This window comes from Peromyscus leucopus, chromosome X, assembly GCF_004664715.2.
Source record: "Peromyscus leucopus breed LL Stock chromosome X, UCI_PerLeu_2.1, whole genome shotgun sequence".
In the NCBI taxonomy this organism is placed as follows: Eukaryota; Metazoa; Chordata; class Mammalia; order Rodentia; family Cricetidae; genus Peromyscus; species Peromyscus leucopus.
This window is the reverse complement of record NC_051083.1, coordinates 97,433,659-97,457,135: the sequence shown is the minus strand read 5'-3', so window position 1 is coordinate 97,457,135 and position 23,477 is coordinate 97,433,659. Positions and strand designations below refer to the sequence as shown.

General features: G+C 41.3%; 1 protein-coding gene across 2 annotated transcripts in view; it reads left to right on the top strand.

Moving 5' to 3' along the window:
- The window catches only part of Trpc5 (transient receptor potential cation channel subfamily C member 5), a 261,694-nt gene that overhangs the window by 225,528 nt on the left and 12,689 nt on the right, over positions 1–23,477 (top strand). For both annotated transcript variants that reach the window (XM_037199143.1, XM_028876912.2), the window contains one exon: positions 5,276–5,471. In XM_037199143.1, the coding sequence (XP_037055038.1) occupies positions 5,276–5,471 (196 nt within the window). The remainder of the gene's footprint in view (positions 1–5,275; positions 5,472–23,477) is intronic.

Below are 23,477 nucleotides of genomic sequence, written 5' to 3'. Positions count from 1 at the left end.
TTTCACATTTACCATATGCTAAACATTGTGATGAGGGCATTCCATAAAGCCTCAAAGGGACTAGAGTAAGGTGATTAAATGTTGGGGCCTGAGTCAAAGAAGATGGTTATATCTTCTACCTCTGCTTCTTGCTGTACATATGGTCTCTTCGGTATTCAGTTTCTTCGCTGGCCAATGAAGAATGACAGTATTTCATAAGGTTACAATAGAATACTTTAGTATATGCAAAACACTTAGCAAGATGCTTGGCATAGAGTACACTCATTAGTTTTCCATCACTGTGAAAAATGATCTGGCAAACAACTAAAGGCAAGATTTCTTTGGACTTGTAGTTTCAGTACATCATGGCAGGGAGGGCATGATAAGCATAGCAGCCCATACCATGGAGACAAAGAAGCAGAGAAAAGGAATATCTGTGCTTACAGGTGTTCTCCTCATCCCTCTTTTATTGTACTTGAGCCTCCAACCTATGAGATAGTGCTCCCCACATTCAGGACAGACCTTTTCCCACTTAGTTAATCCTATCTGAAAATATAGACACATAAGACAAGTGCCTTACTGGTCTGGTAGGTGCTTCTCAATATAATCAGTATTAACCACTACACAAATAAGTATAAAGCATGGTGTGTATGTATGAAAATGTCATAATGATCCCTACTACTTTCTATGCTACTTTTGAAATTAACAAGAGGGCCTGGGGATACTGCTGAATTGGTAGACTGCTTGCTACCCAAGCACTAGGTAAACTGGGTGTGGTAATCCACACTTGTAATCTCAGTATGGAAGAGGTGGAGACAGAAGCTGATAGAGAAGGTAGAGGTAATTCTTGGCTACATAGTAAATGTGAGACCAGCTTGGGATAAATGAGACACTGTCTCAAAATAAAAACAAAGGAAAGAAAAGAAAGATTAGCTATCACAGGATGAGTGCAACAAACATTAGCAATAGAGGTGGAGACAGAAGCTGATAGAGAACGTCAAGGTAATTCTTGGCTACATAGTAAATGTGAGACCAGCTTGGGATAAATGAGACACTGTTTCAAAACAAAAGCAAAGAAAAGAAATGAAAGATTAGCTATCGCAGTATGAGTGCAACGAATGTTAGCAATCAGTGAGTATTTTAGGGATAACTAACATTTACAAAGGTTCCGTAACTTTAGCAAAGTTATACGGCCAGTAAGTAGAGAGCTGTAAAGTTTGACCTTAGTCACTCCCCTCTACTGGCTCTCCACTCTGTTGTGTCCCTCTGCAGCCTAATACTAGAGGACTTTGAAGCACAAAAGAAGGACAGCTAAGCCTACCTTGTAGGAAAGTAGTTAAAGCAGTCATTCAAAGGCGATGAGGCTTTATCCAAGCCCAGAAAGTCAAACAAAAGTTGGACCAAGTGGAACACAGGAAAAGCACATTCTTTCCAGAGAGAGAATCTTATCAGGGGCATGGGAGAGTGAGAAAGAGTAGGTCCCACAAACTGAAGAAAGGATAAGGATGACGACAAAGGGCCTCAACCGTCCTTTCCTCGATTAGGACTAGCAAAACCCAGTTTAATTGTGGAACATGAGAGGGTGTCATTTCTTTGTCCCAAGCAGCCATTCTATTCCAGTTCACCTTCTAGTTTTTCTTCTCTGGTCTGAATTAGGTCCAGACCGGTAAATTTTCTCCATACTCCTTCCCTTTGGAAGATTATTTGCTTCTCAGAAAGTTAAGATTTGCACCCTATGTCCAGAGAACTGCAGCCCCGATCCCTGTTTGCCTGTGCCCCTCTTAGCTGTGTGATCTAATTGTGGATGGCTCCCCACATGCAAGTTTTCTACCTCAAGCACCTGGTGTGGGTTTGCCTTCCATTCCTCGACTATCAAGTGTGTAGAGGCTATAATCAAGTCTCCTAGAAACTTTGTATCCTCAGCCTGTGCCCTTCTTGAGCTAGCTTCTTCCATACGTTTGTTTGCTGCTAAATAAAAATGAGCTGACTGGCCTCTCCAAAAGAATCTCTTTAAAACTGAAAGGCTGTCCTACTGGTATTAGAACTCTAAAACTTGGTTAATGAGTTTACCCATTCCTGGGATGATTTTATTATGGGTAAAACAAATTGTGTGCCGTGTTGAGGGAGTTCTCGATCTCCACCACTGAGGAATAACATTCCTCACTCTCCTCCTTTTCCCCCTCTTGTACAACTTCATGCATAAGGTCGATTTTGAATTCCCAGTTGTACACTTTTAGGGAATCTTTGTATGAGCCAATGGAACAAGTGGCGGTGATGTTTTATTGGTTGCAGATATGGAAGTGGGTGAAGGAATTTAACATAGTCCATGCAGGAGATGCAAATAACTCAGACCCTATCTACATATTTGCCTTGTTTGTGGCATTGTTATGTGTTGTGCAATGTTTTCTGTATTTGAGTATATTCAGTCTCTAACAAGCTTTGGCGCTTCAGGATGTCATTTCTATTTACCATAGCTCTTTTCCTTTTCTTTTCCGAGCCCTAGTTGCCTTAACTTATAGCATCCAACTGCTGAGCTAGATTTTTGCTCCCTTACTGGTGTCCTGATGGTCCCGGCTTCAAATCTGTAAAAAAAAAAAAAACACAAACACCTGTGCTGTGCCCTCTTAGCAGAACTAGATTGCTGCACCTCCTACTTCCCTATTATTTTAACCTTCCGCTGGGCTGTGTGTTGCGTCGGATTGCTTAGCTCTGACTTCCAGTCTCCTGGGATTTCAGAAGAGGTGATAAGAATGAGGCTCAATTGGTAGAGTGTGTGCCTTCTACACACAAAGCTCTCTCTTCTACCCCCAGCATTGTGTAAGTCAGTACAGTGGCACAGACCTGGAATCCCAGCGCTTGCCATACTTTTTGCTTCTCATGTCCTGGCCCCTGAAGGTTAGACTCCCATCTTACTGTTGAGTCTCAAATGCCCCATCATTTAGTATTTACTTGCATCAAACAAAATGTAAGCTTTGAAATGGGGATAAAAGTAAGCTTCTAGAAGTCTAGTACTAGAACAGAGTAGTACCTGTCAAAGATCAGGAAAGGAGGAGGAAGACATGGGAAAGCTTGGCCAATGAGAACAGTGTTGCCCTAAGATAGGAGCAAAAAGCCCTGGAGTTCTTGTCCTCAGTAGGGTGACTCTAGGTAAAGACAATGTATATTCCAAACCTGCTAGAAGAGCAGACTTTAATGTTTCACCACAAAGAAATGGCACATCCTAGAGGCAGTAAAGATGATGATTAACCTGATTTGGTTATCACACAGAAACTACCTGGACCAAAACTTTATTCCACAAATTCCTATAATTATTATATGTACATTACAAATGAACTAAAGCAATCCGAAGAGATAAGACCTTTTTTTCAAAGAAAACAAATTCTTGGGCTCGGGGTATAGTTCAGTGCTAAAGCACTCACATAGCATGTACAAGACCTTGGTTCCATCTTCAGCACTGCCAAAGAGATGTGTGGGCCTAACTTCTCTTTTTCCAATTTGAGACAGTCTCATGTAGACCAGGCTGGCCTCCAAATATCTATGCAGTCAAGGATAACATTGAACTCCTGATACTCCTGATTCTACCTTGTAAATGAAGAACAATACATTTTCTTCACAAACAAAACATAAGAATGAAAATGTATGTTCATTCTTAGGTAGTGTTTCTTATGTTCTACAATTCTTTGTGCTTGGGAAATGACTTATGTGCCACCCATGAGCTAACTGCACCATATTGCTGTAGGCATATTTCTGAATGCAAGACAGATGAAACCCCGGGTGCCAAAAGTATATCATTACAAAGTTCCATGTTTGGATATGGAAACTAAAACAGGAAGCAATAATTTGCAAAGCCATCTAATAGAGACTGATGTAATGGCTTGGCGAGGTCACAAAGACCTGCCCTTGAATTCTGGCTCAGCACTTACTAGCTGAGTGTCCTTGAGCCAATCAATCTCTGAATGCAACATCATCAATAATAATAAAGTTTTTCTTTAATTTATTGGTTTCTTATTCATTAAAAAGTCAATATTTCCTCCACAGATTTTGAATCCTCTAGTTATCATATACAAATATTCTCTTGAATTTGTCCCCAAGGTCCCCATCACCTGTTTTTCCCATTTATTTGCAGTGCCACACATCACTTTATACACTAGTAACTCATATTCTAACATGAAAGCCACTGCTTTTTACAGTAAAGTTTTATGAGTCGTGAGAACAATTATTCATAAAAAAGGAAAACATGCCAGGGTGTGGTGGCGCACACCTTTGATCCCAGCGATGAGGAGGCAGAGGCAGGCAAATCTCTGAGTTTGAGGCCAGTCTGTACAGTAAGTTCCAGGTGAACCAGGAGATGTCAAGACTTTTAAAAAGAACATGTAAAATATGCTTATAGAGAGAGTTCTTAATAATACTTAATGTATATATCATTACAAATTATAACTTATTTTGAGATTCATCAGTCTCTTCTACTGAGCTTAGTACCATCTGAGTTCTGTGAGAATCACAAGTAGCAATTTTGGTCTGGAGTACACCTCAGTGGTAGAGATCATATTTAGCATATATGTGGCCCTAAATTCCATGCTCAGGATCAAAAGAAAGGTAGAGGAGGAAGACAACTTGCAAAAAAAAAGTGTCAGTTGAGATTTCAACATAGTGCAGTATAGCTCAAGCTCCATATTACTTTTTTAAAAAGATTTTTTTATCGTGTTAATTACATGTAGGGGTGTGTGTGTGTGTGTGTGTGTGTGTGTGTGTGTGTGTGTGTGTCTTTATGGCAGCGTGGGCATATGAGTGCAAGTGCCTAAGGAGGCCAGAGGAGGCAGATTCCCTGGAGTTGGAGTTACAGACAATTGTGGTGTGGTCCTAGGAACTGAATTTGGGTCCTCTGGAAAAGCAGCAAGTGCTCTTAACCACTGAGCTCTCTCTCCAGCCCTCCTCCCTCCAACTTGCAAAGCTCCATATTCTTAAGCTCTGAATTTGCTGGCCCCAAATAATTAGGAAAGTAGTAGATAACATGGTCTGAAGGTGGGGAAGATAGTTTAATAGAGGGAGTGGCCTGTGAAATAAGCTCTGAGCATTTTTAGGTTACCAGCACACTGAGAGGGGAGAGATAATATCCCAGGAAGAAGAAGCAACGTGTCCAAATGAAACGTCCTGGCTATGCTGTTGTGTTAAGAGACTAAAATGCACAAGCATGCCAGTCTACCCATCCCAAACCTGACTGCCCTCTTATAGACTACCTCATGCTTGCTCTCTTATACCTCTTCAGAGAACTAACCTGCTCTTGCATCTCTTTTAGGCTCTTTGAAACCCTTCAGTCACTCTTCTGGTCTGTATTTGGCCTTTTAAATCTCTATGTCACTAATGTGAAGGCCAGACACGAGTTCACCGAGTTTGTGGGAGCGACTATGTTTGGGACATACAACGTGATCTCCCTGGTAGTGCTGCTGAACATGCTCATTGCCATGATGAACAACTCCTACCAGCTTATTGCCGTGAGTAACTGCTTTACCACGGGGCTTCCCTGGGTTTCTGCAGAAGTCACAGTGATGTGCAGCCCATTGCAAGTTCAATGAAACAGTCTGACTGCCTCAGTGAATATACATTAGTCAGTTATTCAACTGACTTCTTTCCAGAACAATTCTGATTGCAGTCTTAGTCTACAGAAAGCTGGTATTCTAGATTTCATTACTGAATTTCATAACTTTCTCGCTATCTGTTGAAAATGTTTTAAAATATTTGAGCCAATATTTTTGCCTCAGGGGATAATATGCACAGTTGGCTACTCAATTTGGCACCTCACTTACATTTTGGATAAATCCAGTCGATCTGTTTCTCTAGGGATAACATCTTCCACCCCAAATTTGAAATTCCATTGAAAAGATGATCTTCTGAGAAGGAGAGGGGCTCTTTTGTTTTGTATACAATGTCTCATAGTATCCAAAGTTGGCCTTAAATTCACTGTGTAGCTGAGAATGACCCTGAACTTCTGCTCTTCCTGTCTTCATATCTCAGGTCCTGGAATTACAGAAGTGCACTATAATGCTCAGTTTATATGAGAAGCTATTTTTTTTTTTGCTAAAGTAGAGATGAGTAACTGTACTCTACCACCAGATCTTCTTAGACTGAGCTCATTATTATTTTGTTTTGTTTTTAGCTCATTGTTTTTAAGACAAGTCTCATTGTATAGACCAGGCTGGCCTCAAATTCTTAATCCTCTTGCCTCAAACTCCGGAGTACTGGAGTTGTAGGCATGCACCATGACACCTTGAACCTTGCATTGCTGATTTTGTGTCCATCATATTACCATTTCAATCATCAGTGCTTGTTACCGTAGACTAGAAATGATGAAGGTAGAGAATACAGGATTAGTTGTGGCCTGCCTCCTGTCTCTCTGTCTCTCTGTCTCTCTGTCTCTCTGTCTCTCTCTCTGTCTCTCTCTCTCTGTCTCTCTCTCTCTCTCTCTCCCTCTGGTCTTTATCTTCCTCTCTCCTATCTCTCTTTGTCTCTCTCCTCTGTCTCTCTGTCTCTCTATCTCTCTATCTCAATCTCTCTCTCTCTCTCTCTCTGGCAAAGCAAATATCCAGTTTTGACTTATATTCTCCCTGATTATCACTTCTAGGAAGAGTATTAGCAACTGAGTCTGGCTAACTGAGAACTACGTAAGTTGAGTATCTCTGGATTTGGACATTTAGTTGCTAGATTGTCCTCTATGTATGAGTCAGTCTGTTGCAATCACGCAGAAGGCAAACAAAGATAAAGCCTAAGTCTTTTCGACCTCCTATATGCTATTTCTCTGGTATGGTTTGTCATGAGGAGTCATTTAGCCTATCTGAGCTTAAATTATTGGCTACATATGCATATATATGTGATATATGTGCTCACACACAGACTGTCCACATTTCTCAAATACTGTAAGTAATAATGAACATATTCATTTCCACTAGGGAGAGAACTGAACAGTAATGAGTATATGTCATAGGAAGAGATCTTCGAATTATTTATTTTATAGTACTTTCTAACCATAAATGGCAATGGAATATATTTGCACAGGGCGTGCTATAGCTTAGATCTGAAATGTACCCACCAAGGCCCATGTATTAGAAGTTTCGTCTCCAGCCCATGGTGCTACTGGGAAGTAATGAAACCTTTCATAGGTGGGGCCTAATGGGAAGTTAGGTCATGGGGAGTATGCCCTTGAAAAAGACTCTAGGATCCTATCCCCCTTTCTCTTCCTCTTTGCTCCTTCACTCCCATGCTTACCTGCCATACTGTGCTGGCCTGCCACAGACTGAGAGCAACACTCCAGCAACCATTGACTGAAGCTATGAACCAAAATAAACATTTCTCTTCATAATTTGATTTTTCTCCTGTACTTTCTCACAGGGACACAAACGTGAACTTGTAGAATTTCTGTCATTAGGGGTTTTGTTAAGATGTAAAATTGTCTACCAAGGTGCTTTAGGTCATAGATGCTTAAGAGACTGACTATAAAGGGAATGGAAGTATAGTAGAAAAATTTAAAAACCAAGGACTCTAATCCTGGGACTGCCTTTTATCATGGAGTCAGCTTGGGTAACATATTTCCCCTTCTTGGGCCTCTGTTTCTTCATCCAAAAAGTCATGTGGTGGCTAATACAGATCACATGTCTACAGATCAGGATAGAGCAGCAAAGTCCTTCCTAGCTCTGAAATTCTATTCCATTGTTGTGTTGAAATACAATAATACAATATAGTTCATCTTCATTTCTTGCCTCTCATACTCTCTCTCTGTCTCTCTCTCTCTCTGTCTCTCTCTCTCTCTCTCTCTTCTCTCTCTCTCTCTCTGTCTCTCTCTCTCTTCCCTCTTTCTCTCTTCTCCCTTCTTCCCTTTCTCTCCTCCAACCCCACCTTCATTCAAACACAACTAGACAAAGAACTTTGAGATGATTTATGTTCACACCTAGTCTGTTCTCTACAAGGGGTAAAACACACATGGAATCTAAAAGGTTTCTTTTTCTGCCTGCTAAGGCAGTTGTAGTTTTTTCACTAAGTATCTAGCAGTTGACTATTCCTAGCAACAGAAAAAAAAGGTAAAATTTTCTTGTCATCTAATATAGGGTTTCAGTGTGCCCCACTGAGCTGAGTGACATTTTCTAGCAAGGAGAATCATCAACTCTTTTTTCACACCACCTGCTGGCAGCAGGTTTAGTTTTAATACTACCTACTTCTGCACCTGAAGAAAATACCTTGATTCTCGTCACTAAGGATCTCAGTAGATGGCCTGAATGGGGCCTACACCATCTCATATGTCTGGAGTCAGAGCAAACCAGTCTAAATTCTCCTGCTGCTCTGGAATTTCCTGGCTGTATATCTACACCCTTTGGAAATGGATCCAATTGGATGTTATTATTGGGCAAACTGATTGTACAAATACCCGAGTTTTTGTAAGTGGTAAAGAACAGAAAGTAGGCGGGAGGTGGTGGCGCACACCTTAAATCCCAGCACTTGGGAGGCAGAGGCAGGCGGATCTCTGTGAGTTCCAGGCCAGCCTGGTGTACAGAGCAAGATCCAGGAAAGGCGCAAAGCTACACAGAGAAACCCTATCTCAAAAAAAACAAAAATAAAAAAAAAGAATAAAAAGTAGATTTCATTCCATTTGTAATATTTCTATGTCAACCAGGTGATGGTGGCACACATATTTCACCTCAGCATTTAGGAAGCAGAGGAAAGAGGAACTCTGTAAGTCTGAGGCCAGCCTGGTCTAGAGTGAGTTCCAGGACAGTCAGGGATACATAGAAACCACTTCTGACAAAAAGAGAAATCTCTGCTTCAGAAGTGTCCCTTTAGAAGGCCTCTACTAGACAGGGAAAGGCTTCAGAAAGAGGAGCCACTGGAGACACATTTCTCCTCCAAAGGGTATCACAGGCTGCCTCAGCCTTGGAAGGAATTTGGTTGTCAGCAAATATCAGTGGGAAATTATTCAATGTTTATTCTAGTTCAAAGGTTAAGAGCAGCACTAAGAGCTATCCCAGGAAAAGTTGAGCTCTTTATCAGTGCTTCAAGAAGGATTAAGCGATGCTGACGAGATGGTCTGCTTTCACAGACAGTTGAATCTAAACAAGAAAAAAATGCACAAACGAGAAAACATACATAAAGTTATCATAAAATGCCAGCGTTCAGGGTCAGTTTTTGCCATGAGGTCCATGCATTTCTTCCCTTAATATTGTGTTCCCAGTTCTAAAAGAAATGTGATTTGAGCTGTTAGCAACCTATGCCAGTTTAAATGTATAGGTCCTGTTTCTTCCTGAGACCAGGTAAACAATGAGAGGTTCCATGAGAGCAATGTATGTGTCTGAGGAAGAGTCAGAAGGAACACCAACAAGAAAAGGAGATTAGAGGAACAGAAAATGTCGCCATCATTATGGTTTTGCAAAGGCTCAGATCTGGGCAGCAGTTCCCAAGTCAAAGATACCAGCAGCCTCCATATAAAATAACAACTACCAGTGGACATTCTAGAGATTTTTTTTAAAATGGCTATATTTGTGTTTTAAAAGGTTTCTGGGCTGAGATTCAGAAAGAATTGCCCCTTGTTGAAAACTAGGCCTTGCTGAAGATTGGTCTCAGGATGTTCTCTTTATAGATAGAAACTGTATTTCTGGATAATTCAAGTGCCCATGGCCCAGAAGTCATATAAAGAAATGTGATTATTTTGGTTTCTGCCTTATTCTTGCAGTCATTGTACACAGCAGTCTAGTCATTGGGCCAGTCTGGAATTTAATTAGGACAGTGTAAATGTTAAAATCCACACATAGATCCACCACACTGTCACCTTGTCCCTTACTTGAGATGCATGTGCTCTACCAGAACCATCATGTTGGGGCTGAGGAAATGGCTGAGTGGTGAAGAGCACTGGCTTCTACCGCAGAGGAGTCCAGTTGAGTTCCCAGCACCTACAGAGTGACTCACATCTGTCTGTAATTCCAGTTTCAGAAGATCCAATGCCCTCTCCTGACGACTATAAGCACCAGGCACACATGTGGTGCGCATACATATATGTAGGCAAAGCATTCATACACATAAATAAATCCAAAATGTAAAAAAATAGAACTATAGCACAATATCATTTTTTACCTAATTGTATCACAGCTCCAAACTATCCAATCTCCCCAGCCTAACCAGTTACAGTAGTGAAAAGCTTTTGTTGTCATCTTCAGGGGATGGAAGACCTACTATTTGGCCTGACTTCTTCCAGGATAAAAATCCTGTATCTGGCTCAGCTTCCAAAGAGTTGTTTCTTAAGAAAGCAGAAGACAATATACTCCCCACCAGCCTTCAGTCCCACCAACAGTCCAAACTCTGAGAGCTGGACTGAATCTAAGCAGCTACGGCGTAGCCCTTTTCGAGGTGAAGGTCTTGTTCATTTCAAAATGCATTAGGAAGTCATGAGGTTGTGGCAGAGCCACTTCAGATATCACTAGCTGGCTCTTTCCTTTGGGAGGCCCTCAAGCAATCTAAAGACTGACTTTTTCTCACCTTGGTTTCTGCTTTTCTATGATGCCAAACCACCCTGAGGGACCTGATCAGAGACTGCCACATTTCATGAAGGAGAAAGCAAATATGCCCATCTATCAAATACATAGAAAATGTTCTCTCCCTTGGGTAATGTGGAATGTGTAAATACCTGTTAGTAATCCATTTCCATTAGAAATTTATTTTTTCTGGTTGGTTCTGGAGAAGGCATGTAAAATACAGTCCATGCCTTTGGAGAGCTTGAACTAGAGTTCAGAATGGAAAATCTGACATGAGTAAAAGAACAATGGAACTATCATCATGAGTATATCAGTAGTTAGTACCAGAAGCATGGGCCCAACAATAGTCAGACTACCTGGGTTTGAAATATGGACAGCCATGTATTATGGCTTAGGCCGATTTGACCTCTTTCTTCCTCACTTGGCTTTTAAAAAATAGAGGCTTTTCACATGGGATATAGTGGCATAGTAGAGCATTTGCCTAGCATAGCTGAGGCTTTTGGCAATATCTAATACACACACACACGCACACACACACACACGCACGCACACGCGCACGCACGCACGCACGCACATGAACATGCATACACACACATCTTTTCATTTGCTTCTTATTCTGATCCATTTCCTGCACCAAGAGAAATACCAAGGAAACACAATGTCTTTCCATTTGTCTTCTAGATAGATTTGACAAATGAAAAAGTAGGTGGTGGCGCTTTCTGTGGTGCTTCTAGAAACTGCTGTGTCTTCTGTGGGACTCACGCCCAGAGATTTCCAGGGCATCACCACTCTCCTTGGCCTCATTTTCATCTAGGTCTTGTCAAGGAGCCCCAGTCCCCAGACTCTGCTAACATTGCCTCTTCAGGATGCCCTTCAAACTCTAGAACAAGAGGCAGAAGTTGCTCAAAACTGACTTGCCTCAGTGACCCACGTTCAGCTAGCTTCTCACCTCTTCCATCTGCTGCATAACCAGTACTTGTAATGTGTCTTCAAGGTTTGAAAGACTTCAGAGTGGTAGTCATTCATTCAGTTGTAGTCCAGCCAGTACTATGCGACTGCACTGTTACAAGGTATATTTAGAAGGCATATGTCAATCTGACTTTGAAGTATGGCTCAAATTTGCAAAGACAGAAAAGTGGCTGCAGGGTTGAGCTCTCCTCTCTGGCAAGGAAATAGCTTGTATACCAGCAGAGAGTGGCCCGATGTTTACTCCTTTCTGCCATCCATGCTTTGATCCCCTGTGAAATCTTTCAAACACAAAGGAAGTTCTCTTCTCCCCATTAGGGAATATTCTGGCACACTGCAGAAAAACATGGAGCGATGGTCCTGTCTGTACACAATAATAAAGGGAGATGAGCTTGCTTTGTCTGGCTCCTTACACCCTCATTCTGGGCCCTATTACTACTATCTATGGGACTCTACCCAGAATCCTGCGCTAACTGCCTGACCTGAACTAGTCCCATTTTTCCATCTTTAGCCAAAGCTAAGAGGTTAGAGTTTTTCTAAGATGTCCAAACTCAGTAGTTACCATATAATAAGTAAGAATAATTGGCATATGGACAGGCCTTTATCAATTGTCAGGCATTGAACCAATTATTTTCTGTTATCACTACAACTATTACTAATGACCACCATTCACCCATGGACCACACATTATATAAATACATCCAGTGCATACTATCTCATTAAACCATCACATTCACTTTATGAGGTGTTATTATTAATTTCATTTTGTAAATGAAACTGAGGCAAAGAGACTAAGGTAACTTGTCTAAGGAGGCACACTCTGTTTCCTTTCTGATTAACATGCTTACGTTATACACATGAGTGAGTTTCAGGTGATATTTCATTACATGCAGATAGCATGTACTATACAAATCCAGCCTCTCTCTATCTAACCTGCCCTTCCTCCAACTCTAGCAATCACTAGTCTGCATTTAGGTCAACCTTTCTTTAAAATCATGCACTTGTGAAAGAGAATATGTTCTACTTGTATTTCTGAATCTGCCGTATTTCAGCTAACATAATGTTCCACATTTCCATCCATTTTGTTGCAAAAGAAAAGGGTTCCATTTTCTTGATGGCAGAATAATACTCCATTGTACGTATTCACCACATTTTCCTTACCCATTCATGTGCTGATAGGCACCTAGGTTGATTCTGTATTTTAGCTATTGTGATAGTGCCACAATGAACATCTGGATGCACATATCTCTTTGGTATGCTGATTTTATTTCTTTTGCGTGTATGTCCAGAAGTGAGACAGCTGGATATTACAAATTCTATTTTTCTTTTGTTGAAGAGCCTCCATATTGTTCTCCATAATGGCTATGCTAATTTTCACTCCTATCAACAGTGCATGGGAATTCATTTTTTTTTCTTCACACCAGCATTTGTTATTTCTTGTCTTTAGTTTCCATTTTGATACTAGCCAAGGACAAATTCTCAGTAAGGCCTCTTGATCCAAAGTAACAACAATATCATACCTCCACCTTTTGGCCCGGTGCACATAGGATACTCAGCTTCTATGTAACCTCACCCCGATTTCCCCTTGGCTGACTGACTCGCTGTCTACAGGCTTCTAACCAAAGGGATCCTGTAGGGAGACTTGCCTTGTTTCTGCAAACTCTGCCATCTTTGCTAAGCCTACATGCTCAGCACCACACCTATAGCCCTGGCTTTCTTTTTCTCCTTTAAGGTGTCTACAAGATGTAAAACAAATACTTTCCCCCTCCACTCTGTCCTTATTTCTGTCAGACAACTGGCCAGCTATGGTGCCTCACATCTTTATTATTTTAGACACATTCTTTTGGTTTTGTGTGTGTGGGTTTTGCCTGTATGCATGTATGTGCAGTATGTGCATGTCTGGTGCCCTCAGAGGTTGGAAAAGGAGTTACAGGAGTTACAGACAGCTGTTAACTGCCAGGAATAGAACCTGGGTCCTCTGAAAAAACAAGAAGTGCTGCTGCTAGGGTAGTGACTGAACCTCTCCAGCCTGTGCCTCATGCCTTTAATCCCAGCCCTGGGGTGGCAGAGGCAGTCAATCTTGGTGAGTTCGAGGCCAACCTGATCAACACAGCAAGTTCCTGGCCAACCAAGGCTGCTTAGTGAGACCTTGTCTCAAAAAAATATCCTGTCAGAAAAACAGCCTACAGCCACAGAAAATCAACAGACCACCAACTCGTGATAAGGACTCATTAAAATATCTCACACAACTTACCTTGGAACACCTTAGCCCTCTGCCTATTTTTTTCCCAAACAGATCTTGCATGCCTAAAACCTCTCTTGAAATTATACCCACACTAGTCAATGAACTGTCCGACCTGCTGCCGCAGGATTGGAGGTTGAGGCACTCTCCACAAAGTTCGTACAGTTAATGGCAGCTGCTCACTGCTCCGATTTCCGCTCTCTGTCTGAGCCTGGTTTGGCTCTCCCCCTGGTGGTAGCACTTAGGAACAACATTTTCTTTGCCCTGACTGCTCCCTGGCTTCAGGTTTTGTCTGCTAGCAGTTGGAGGGTGAGTATCTCCTGGGGACCAGAACAATTCACCTTGAAATTCGCGCAGTGCATGGTAGCAGGACTCTGTTGAGCTCCAAACTCCATTTCCAACTGTAGTTGCAAGCTGTGGTGCTTGCTGGTGGGTGCTAAGGGTTTTAGTGGCTGACGGAGGGACAAGGAGGAATGGGAGGAATACACGTAAACAGAGGTCATTTTTCCCCCTGCTGTTAAAAGGCAACCTAACAGGGTAGATACCAGAGCTGCTTCTCCATTATCCCACAGGTTGCTGTCCCGGGTGTTCATCAGAAGCATAAATAGTTCTCGGAAAGATTCCATCTTGGGTCCAACTAACAGAAAGAGGACTGACTATGCCAGTTAGTTACCAGTTAGCCCGAGTGCCTCTCCCTGAGTGCCTGAGGAAGCATAGGGAGGGACACCAGCAAGAAAAAATGATTGGAGACACAGGAAATCTCACCAGCTCCCAAGCCAAAGATGCCAGCAGCCTCCAAGTAAATTAACAACTACTAGTAGGCATTTCAAACGAGTTCCGGGCTGAGATTCAGAAAGAAGTGGTCCTTGTTGAAAAGCAGACCTCCCTGAAGATTGGTCTCAGGATGTTCTCTTCATAAGTTATAAACTACACTTGTAGACAATTCAAGTGTCCATGGCCCAAAGGTCATTGCCAGGGAGTGCGACTCTTCGTAGATTCTCCCCTAGTCCCACAGTCCTTGTTTTGGATGCCACAAATCTTTTGACTAGAATAACAAATGAGACAAATATTCTTTCATTTCTGATTGGTCTGAGATTTTTTTTTTTTTTTTTTTTTTTTTGGTCTGCTGGCTTTTTGTTTCGATTTCTGAGACAGGAATTCACTGTGTTGCTCCTACAGACAGGCCTTGAACATTTCATCCTCCTGCCTATGCCTCCACGTGCTCAGGTCACAGGTATGCGGTCACAAATCCAGCTTCTGTTTGGGATTTAAAAACTCAATGTGGTGTTGGAGACATGGCTCAGCAGTTCTAGGAGTCTTGCTGCTTTCGCCTGCGACTCCAGCTCCAGAGGATATGATGCCCTCTTCTGGCCTCTGTGGATAGACACACTTTAAAACAGATTGAGAAAACATTAAATGTGAGTTCTGAGTTAACGTTACGAAAACCTTCCTCAGGCCCAGCCAGTGATGGCGCACGCCTTTAATCCCTGCACTTGGAGGCAGAGGCAGGTGGATCTCTGTGAGTTCAAGGCCAGCCTAGTCTACAGAGTGAGTTCTAGGACAGTCAAAGCTATATAGAGAAACCTCATTGTGAAAAAAAAAAAAAAAAGGCAGAAAAAAAGTCTTTCTCGTCCTGTGGTCACCAGAGCCCAGTGGCATAGCCTTCCTCAACATAGGCAGTAAAACAGGCAGGGGGTGTTGACAACACGGAAGCCAAAATACCCAGAGGAGCACCAGGGATGTTGTTTGCCTTTTCCTTAAGATATAGCAGATTTATATTGCCTCAGTGGTTATGGTAAATCTGCTGGCCTTTTTTATCATTTTTATTTATTCTTCTCTCATACAATACATCCCGACTACAGCTTCCCCTCCCTCCTCTCTTCCCAGTCTCTCCCCTCATCTCCTCTCTCCTCCAGATCCACTCCACCCTCTATTTCCTCCAAGAAAAGAGCAGGCCTCCCAGGGCCATCAACTGAGCATAGCACAAGATAAATCTGCTCTTTTAAAGAGCAACTAGGAAAAATATCAGGGCAAAATAAGAAAAGAATACTAAACTAACATATCTCTCTCTGTGTCTCTGTCTCTCTCTGTCTCTGTCTGTCTCTCTCTCTCTCCCTCCATCCCTCCCTCTCCCCTACATTCCCAGCCTTCTCTCTTCCTTTATACCCTTATTTTCAACACAAAGTTCTATTGTCTTTTGCTCCCCTTCCCACATTTCCCTAGGGAAAAAAAGACTCCATGAGAAACATAGCTATCTCAAAGTCTCTCCTCATAATTGTAGCACATCAGAAATCTCGAAGAATGGAAGTAAAGAAAGTGTTGTAGACTTCTTCACTCATTAAGGAATCAACAGTTATTAAAGAAGATTTGAATGGATGGGCTTAAAACACTCTCAACTAACTCCATCCAGTGTCCATGGCCTGAATCTAAAGAGGATGGCCTGGTGAATCTTCTAGAAGATAATGCAATGGGGTTTTGCTCATAATACCTCTTTCATACATTTCATACAGGCAAACTAATTGTTTCAAAGATATTTTAAGGTGGAGGGTCTCCATTCTAACCAGAACACATGTTCTAGAATATTGTAGGCTCTCATTTTTAAATGTGTTTGAGCACTGGAGAGATGGCTTAGCAGTTAAGAACACTGACTGCTCTTCCAGAGGACCTGGGTTCAATTCCCAGCACCTAAATGGAAGCTCACAACCATCTGTACCTCCAGTCTCAGGGGATCTGTCCTCCTTGTCTGGGCTCCACAGGCACCAGGCATTCACATGGTGTACAGACAGACACGGCAGGCAAAACACTCAAATACACATAAAAATAAACTTAACAGAATTTAAATGTATTCGAAACATGAGTAAATGAATGACTTTAGTGCATAGAGAAGCAGAATATTTTGAAGCATGGAGCATTCTGGACAAAGCTAATCAAAACTCATTATCCTCTTGACAGAGGTTAGTGACTGTATTAATTACTTGCCATATGTTTTGACAAAATACCCAGTTTCTATTGTTGTGAAAAGATATTGTGACCATAGCAACTCTTATAAAGAAAAACATTTTATTGGGGTTGACTTACAGTTCAGAAGTTCAGTCCATGATCATCATGCAGAGCATGGCAGTGTGCAGGCAGACACTGTGCTAGAGAAGTGGCTGAGAGTCCTACATCTTGCAGGCAACAAGTAGACTGAGTGTCACACTGAGTGAAGCTTGAACAAAAGAGACCTCAAAACCCACCCCCACAGTGGCACACTTCTTCCAATAAGGCCGCACCTACTTCAATAAGGCCACATCTCCTAATAGTGCCACTCCATTTGGGGGCCATTTTCTTTCAAACCACCACACCTGATAAAAGTAACTTAAGGAAGTATTTATTTGGGATCCATCATGGAGACAGGGACTTAAGGTAGCTAGTCACATTGTACCTGCAGTCAGTAAGCAAAGAACAATGAATGCTGGTACTCAGCTTACTTTTGCCTTTTACTTAGTCTAGGACCCCAGCCCAAGAAGTGGTGCTTCCCATATTAAGTTGGGTCTTCTCATCTTAATTAACCTAATTTAGATATTCTTTTACAGACATACCCAGAGGCTTGTATCATCGATAACTCTATGTCCTATCAAATAGACAATATTAACCATTGCAGTGAACATTCCTGTAAAGGGCCAGTTAGTAAATATGTCAGGCTTTCTGGACCATATTTTCTGTCTCAGCTACTCAATTCTTCTGTTATAACACAAAAGTAGCCAAAGGCAATACATAAAGTAATGGGATGGCTGTGTGTCAGTAGATTTTTATTTATGGATATTGAAATTTCTGTAAATCTCAAGTGGCAAATCATCATCATTCTTTTGATTTTTGATTACATTAAAAATGTAAGACAGCTGGGCGGCGGTGGTGTACAACTTTAATCCCAGAACTCATGAGGCAGAGCCAGGAGGATCTCTGTGAGTTCGAGGCCAGCCTGGTCTACAGAGCAAGATCCAGGACAGGCACGAAAACTACAGAAAATCCCTGTCTCGAAAAAAAAAAAAATGTAAGACAAATATTCTTAGCTTGTGATGTATACAAAAACTAAGCAGCCAGTTTTCCAACCACATGGCTGATTTCAAAATACATGTCTTTTCAACCTTTGTAGACCAAAGAAAGCACCATGACCAGGGGTTGTGGTTTATGTTTTCTTCATATTCCACTGCTGCCTAGGAAAAATAGAACATATAGTAGGTCCTAAGTAAATACATTTTTTGAATTGATATAAAAATGCTTTGAGCAATCTCTGATTTATAATTTTTCAACCCTGTTTAAAAAATAGATAAGTGGATTTACATTCCTTACAATTGTTTCATGCTTGGAGATCAGTGAATTCCTATGGCAATGGTAGGGGAATTATCTAACTAGAAGAAAATCTGCCTCAATTTTAGATTTCATGATAATAATTAATACAATCCCTGTTTTTAATCCCTGGCATCAATAATACACAAATCATATAAACTTAATTAATACAACGCTGCACACTTTGTGACACACACTTGTGTGGTGAAATTTATGTGTGCACCCCAATAAAGCTTATCTGAAGATCAGAAGAAAAAGCCAGCCACTATAGTAAACATAGAAGTCAGGCAATGGTAGCACATGCCTTTAATCCTATCACTTGGGAGGCAGAGATCCATCCAGATCTCTGTGAGTTCAAGGCCACAATGGGAATAGAGCCAGGTGTGATGGCACAGGCCTTTAATCCCAGCACTAACCATGGAGGTCTGGAGGTCTATATAGACAGACAGGAGGTGATATAGCTGAGCGGAGAGAGGAAGTAAGAGGGCAGGGACAGAAAGGCATATAGGCATGGGTATACAGGAAGTAGGTCTCTCTTTGGCTGAGGATTTGCTAGTGATAAGAACTTGGCTGGCTTCTTTCTGCTTCTCTGATCTCTCAGTTTTAACACCCATATCTGGCTCTGGGTTTTTTATTAATAAGACCGTTTAGCAATTCGTCTTACACACTTGCATATGTCTTTGGCAATGTTATCTTCATCTTTCAGATAAACAAGCTTCTTGTAAATGTTGAGACATGCCTGAGCTCATGTGGCAAATTTGTTCATTCCTTCCTTCTTCACACAATTGCACATGAGGGTCAATGAAGCAGAAGTCATTGTCTTTGGTGATGTAGCCACTGGCGAGTTAGCCATGCTCCAGTGGATAACTTCACGCCCATTCACACATAAGTAGCTCTAGTTAAATCCATTTGCTCGCAAAGCAAAAGAAAAATCAAAACTAAGACAAAAGATATGAAAGTGGGATGGGAACTTGGTGGAGGTGAGAGAAGGACAAGATGGGGTGGAGGGATGATTGTGACCAGAACATATTACACACACACACACACACACACACACACACACACACACACACACACAAATGAATTTGTCAAAGAATCACTTAGTTTTTAAAACTCTCCTTTCTGGCATGATGGCACATGACTATAACCCCAGCACTAGGGAGGTGAAATGGGGCGGAAGGTGAGTTCAAGATCATCCTGAGTTATGTATCGAGACAGTCTTTCTCAAAACAACCTAGTGACCACAGTAGTTTCATGGGGTTTTAGGCACAGACACAGTGGCCACTTATTAGACCATTAGACCCATTGCTACAACCACTCCTGTAGTTTGAAAGGATAAAATAGGCTCATAGTGCATCAGTACTAGACTGCAAAGGATGTTGTGGGCAATGAGTGACCAGTAAGTAGAGAGCCGGAAAGCTTTCTGCCCCTGAACCTTTGCAGCTGGGTATGGGCACTTCATTTGGGGTCAATAAACCATTCAAACTATTCTCAGCAGGCTTCACAATGAACAGTCCATTCTAACTGCCTAGAAACCCAGACAGGACAGGCTGGCTAAGTGTTGAGGAACAGGAAATCAAGCCCTTCCTAGACTACTACACACATGTAGTAAGTTAAAGGAGGGAATCTGGCCTTAAAAGATACTGAACACCATATTTTTGAAGATTATAGTATTTTTTAATGAATTAAAACAAAAATGGAAATCCAGCATAGGCCACTATGCTAGTAATCTCACCACTTGGAAGACTTAAGCCAGGAAGATTTCTGTAAATTTGAAATCAGCCTGGGCTACATATTATGTTCCAGGCCAGCCTAGGTTGTGGAGGCTCCATCTCAGAAAAAAGAAAGGAACTGAGGAGGTATAGAGAGGGGGAGAGATTTAAAATTACAATATCTTTAAAATACCTTTTACATTGCATTTTTACCCTATATGATGCAATACATAAATAACTTTTGCTAAGTTCCACCAATTTACATTTTTAACAGTTGCCCCACATGATTCTGATGAACAGCAATACTTAAGACACAAACCTCCAATTCTACCAGGAGAAAAAGGCATCCCAAGTGAGAATGACATCCCTTGAGATAGCAGAGAAAATGAACGTTCTCACTTCTGTTTAGGATGTGTGTGACACAGTAATTTTTGTTGCTTTTTCCATCAAGGGGAAACAGAGCTTGCCCTATGTTCAAATGAAGGAAGCAATTGATAATTAGTGCAAAGGAGGCCAAAATATCCCTCTGATGAGTTGTCTCTAGGGTCAAAGATTCCTGGGGACAGCCTTTCTCTTTAAGGGTTATTATTAGTTCTGCTCTCCCTAGGTTTGTGCTGGTTTTCTCCCTCTGCATTATGTTAGAAATTTTTCCCATTTGCTAAGCAAGATGGCCGCTAGCAAGAGCTCTGAGGGAATGCTTAAGACTGTCAAGAACTTGTAAAGAAATTAGTTTTGATTGTAAGAAAAATAACCTTGAGCTTGCATTTACTGAGAAATGTGAAACTGAACGGATATGTTCATTCCACCAAGCTCCATGAGCTTATACTCGGAGTGAGTCAGCAACCTCAGAGGGTATGTTCTATAGTCAGAGTATAGCAAAAGGAGCTAAAGCAAATAGGAATGCTGGCCTGCTCTGCAGGAGAGCATGATCTCAAAGACAAAGCAGGGCACACACATGGATCAGGATACACTATTAAAGTTAAGTATCATGGGGTCCACATGATGGTAGTACAAACATCCTAAAAGGTTTGTGGTTGTGTGACTGATTTTTCAAAATGTTCCAAACTTAGAGTTGAGTCTGAGAGAGTAAGGCAGAGAGGAGGGGGCATGACCAGCAGACACTTGAAGTAAGTAAGATGAGACTCAATATATGATTAGTCTACCATAGAAGTGAAAGACTAGTCCTGTGCTGATCAAAGGAGAAACTCTGGGCATCATATACTTAGGAAGGTTTAAATAAAAGTATCAACAGAAGCCACATCTAGAATCCTGCAATTCAATTTATAGCAAGGTTGGAAATGAAATCAGCATCTATACCCCAGATTATATTGTTCACATTGTTCACAAAATCAGTATGTAAATACTCACCTTCTTATTAACCAGTGGCTCATACCTTATGGTCTATTATTTGCTGGTGTTTAGAATTCAGGGGCTACCCAACGACCCCTAGCAGTGTGCCCTGCACATGCTACTTGCTCAGTACAGGAACTGAAAACTGACTAGGTTTATAATAAATGAATGAGAAAAAAATACTAGTGCAAGGATTATTTGCAATAACTTCTCTACTACTTGCCAACTTCTTTGGTAATTCCCAGCGTGAGGTTGCCTAAGCACTAGGGGAATGGAATGACAGTGATAAGAGTGGGCTTCTGTGATGTTTCTTCAAAATGCTTAGCTAAAATTGTAAGAGTAGCTACAATGAGGAACATCAGAAAGCCTCCGAAACTCAAGAGAAGTTGACCGTATCTTATAACTTGGCCCATTGCATATTTGCATTCTTTGCCAAAAGCAAATATATTTCTCCCTAGACCTGTAGCAAATTGCTTTTTTACATTTTCTATTTAATTTTGAGATTATAATATAATTACATCATTTATCTCTTCCCTCTTCTCCCTCCAAACCCTCCAATGTAATTCTCCTTGCTCCTTTTTCAAATCCATGGCCTCTTTTTTCATTAAGCAAATTACTTTTTAAAGGACATAGCTGCTTATATTTTCAAACATGTACAAAAACCCAGGAGGCTGAGAGTACTGGATCAGGAGTTTGAGGCCAGCCTGAGGTAGACATTCTGTTTCAAACAAACTAAAAAACAAAAACACACATAAATAAATAAAAATAAAACACATATCCCCCCCACAAAGAAAGTTGAACTCACATGGGAATTACAAAAGCAAACAATAATAAAACAGATGATTTTCAGATATCAGAATGTTTAGCCAAATTATATCAAAAAGTAACTGAATATGCACAGGAATCATAGCATCATTCTTTCTTGTCCTCACATATATATATGTGTGTGTGTGTGTGTGTGTGTGTGTGTGTGTGTGTGTGTGTGTGTTCATGTGTATGCACACATGTGTAGGCAAAGTACACAAGCACATGTAGAGGTCAGAGGTTGCTGTCAACTATAGCTCTTGATCATTCTCCATCTTTTTTTTTTTTTTTTTTTTTTTGATTTTTCGAGACAGGGTTTCTCTGTGTAGCTTTGCGCCTTTCCTGGAACTCACTCTGTAGACCAGGCTGGCCTTGAACTCACAGAGATCCGCCTGCCTCTGCGTGCGTCCACCACCGTCCATCTATTTTTGAGACAAGTCACTCACACAACTCACTGAGTCTGCTAGACTGGCCAACCGTTGACCTCCAGGGATCGACCTGTCTCCACTCATCCAGCACGGGGATTACAAACAGGAATGACACAGTTTTTAATGCTGGGGATCCAAACCGAGGTCCTCATGCTTTTACAGCAGGCACTTTACCCACTAAGCCATCTCCACAACTCCTCATATTCTCCCATTTTGAAGATATCTAGGGATAGAATTTTACATTTGAAAATATAACTCAGTTCACTTGAAGAAACACTTATTGAATGCCTTCTTCATTTGAAGAACTATGCCAGATACATAAATGTATTTCCAAGGTTGGCAGGGTCTCTAATCCAGGATATCAAAATGTACAATGATAACTTAAGGTTTGTTCCTGGTGTTAGATGCTCAGAACTAACACATGACATAGCTCTTCCTTCATACCAGGTAGTAAGTAGCGTATGGATTTTACATTGACTTCCACAACATTTTAGCTTAGTACCTCTTTCCTACCATTTTAATGGTTGAGAAGACCATAAATCAAAGACTTAAGTTTATTGGTCTGAAAGCACACAGCTAGTTAGTAGCAGATCTTTATTCCAAACCCTGGTTTGGTTCTCAAGCTCTTGCTCACTTCAATAGCAGGGTTCTTCTCATTGTGATCCTGCTGCTACCTCCTATCTGTCTTTGCATCCTACGGTGCCTACGCTAACACAGCCTCCCATAGCCACATTTTATCACAGTCGTGGAGTGTGTGTGTGTGTGTGTGTGTGTGTTGTGTGTCTGTGTGTCTGTGTGTCTGTGTGTGCATGAGTGCATGTGCTCATGCACTTGTTTATGTGTTGTTTTGCACTTATTAGTTTAGAAAAATCAGGCTTCACGATAGCATTGTCAACAAAATTTTTGTTGTTTCTCTTCCTCCTTGTTCTTCCCATCTCCCACGCAGCATTGAGGACTCTAACTCCAGGAGATTTCCTTTCTACTTTTATGTCACACGCGATCTCTCCCCAATCTTAACCTCTTTTGTCCCCCTTCTTTCATGGACTATCTAGTTTTACAGTCCATCTCTTCCTCTCACTGCCCCTTACTTATGTATTCAAAACACTGTAAGTTAGGATCCACATATGAGAGAGCAAGAGGGGTTTTTTATCTTTCCGAG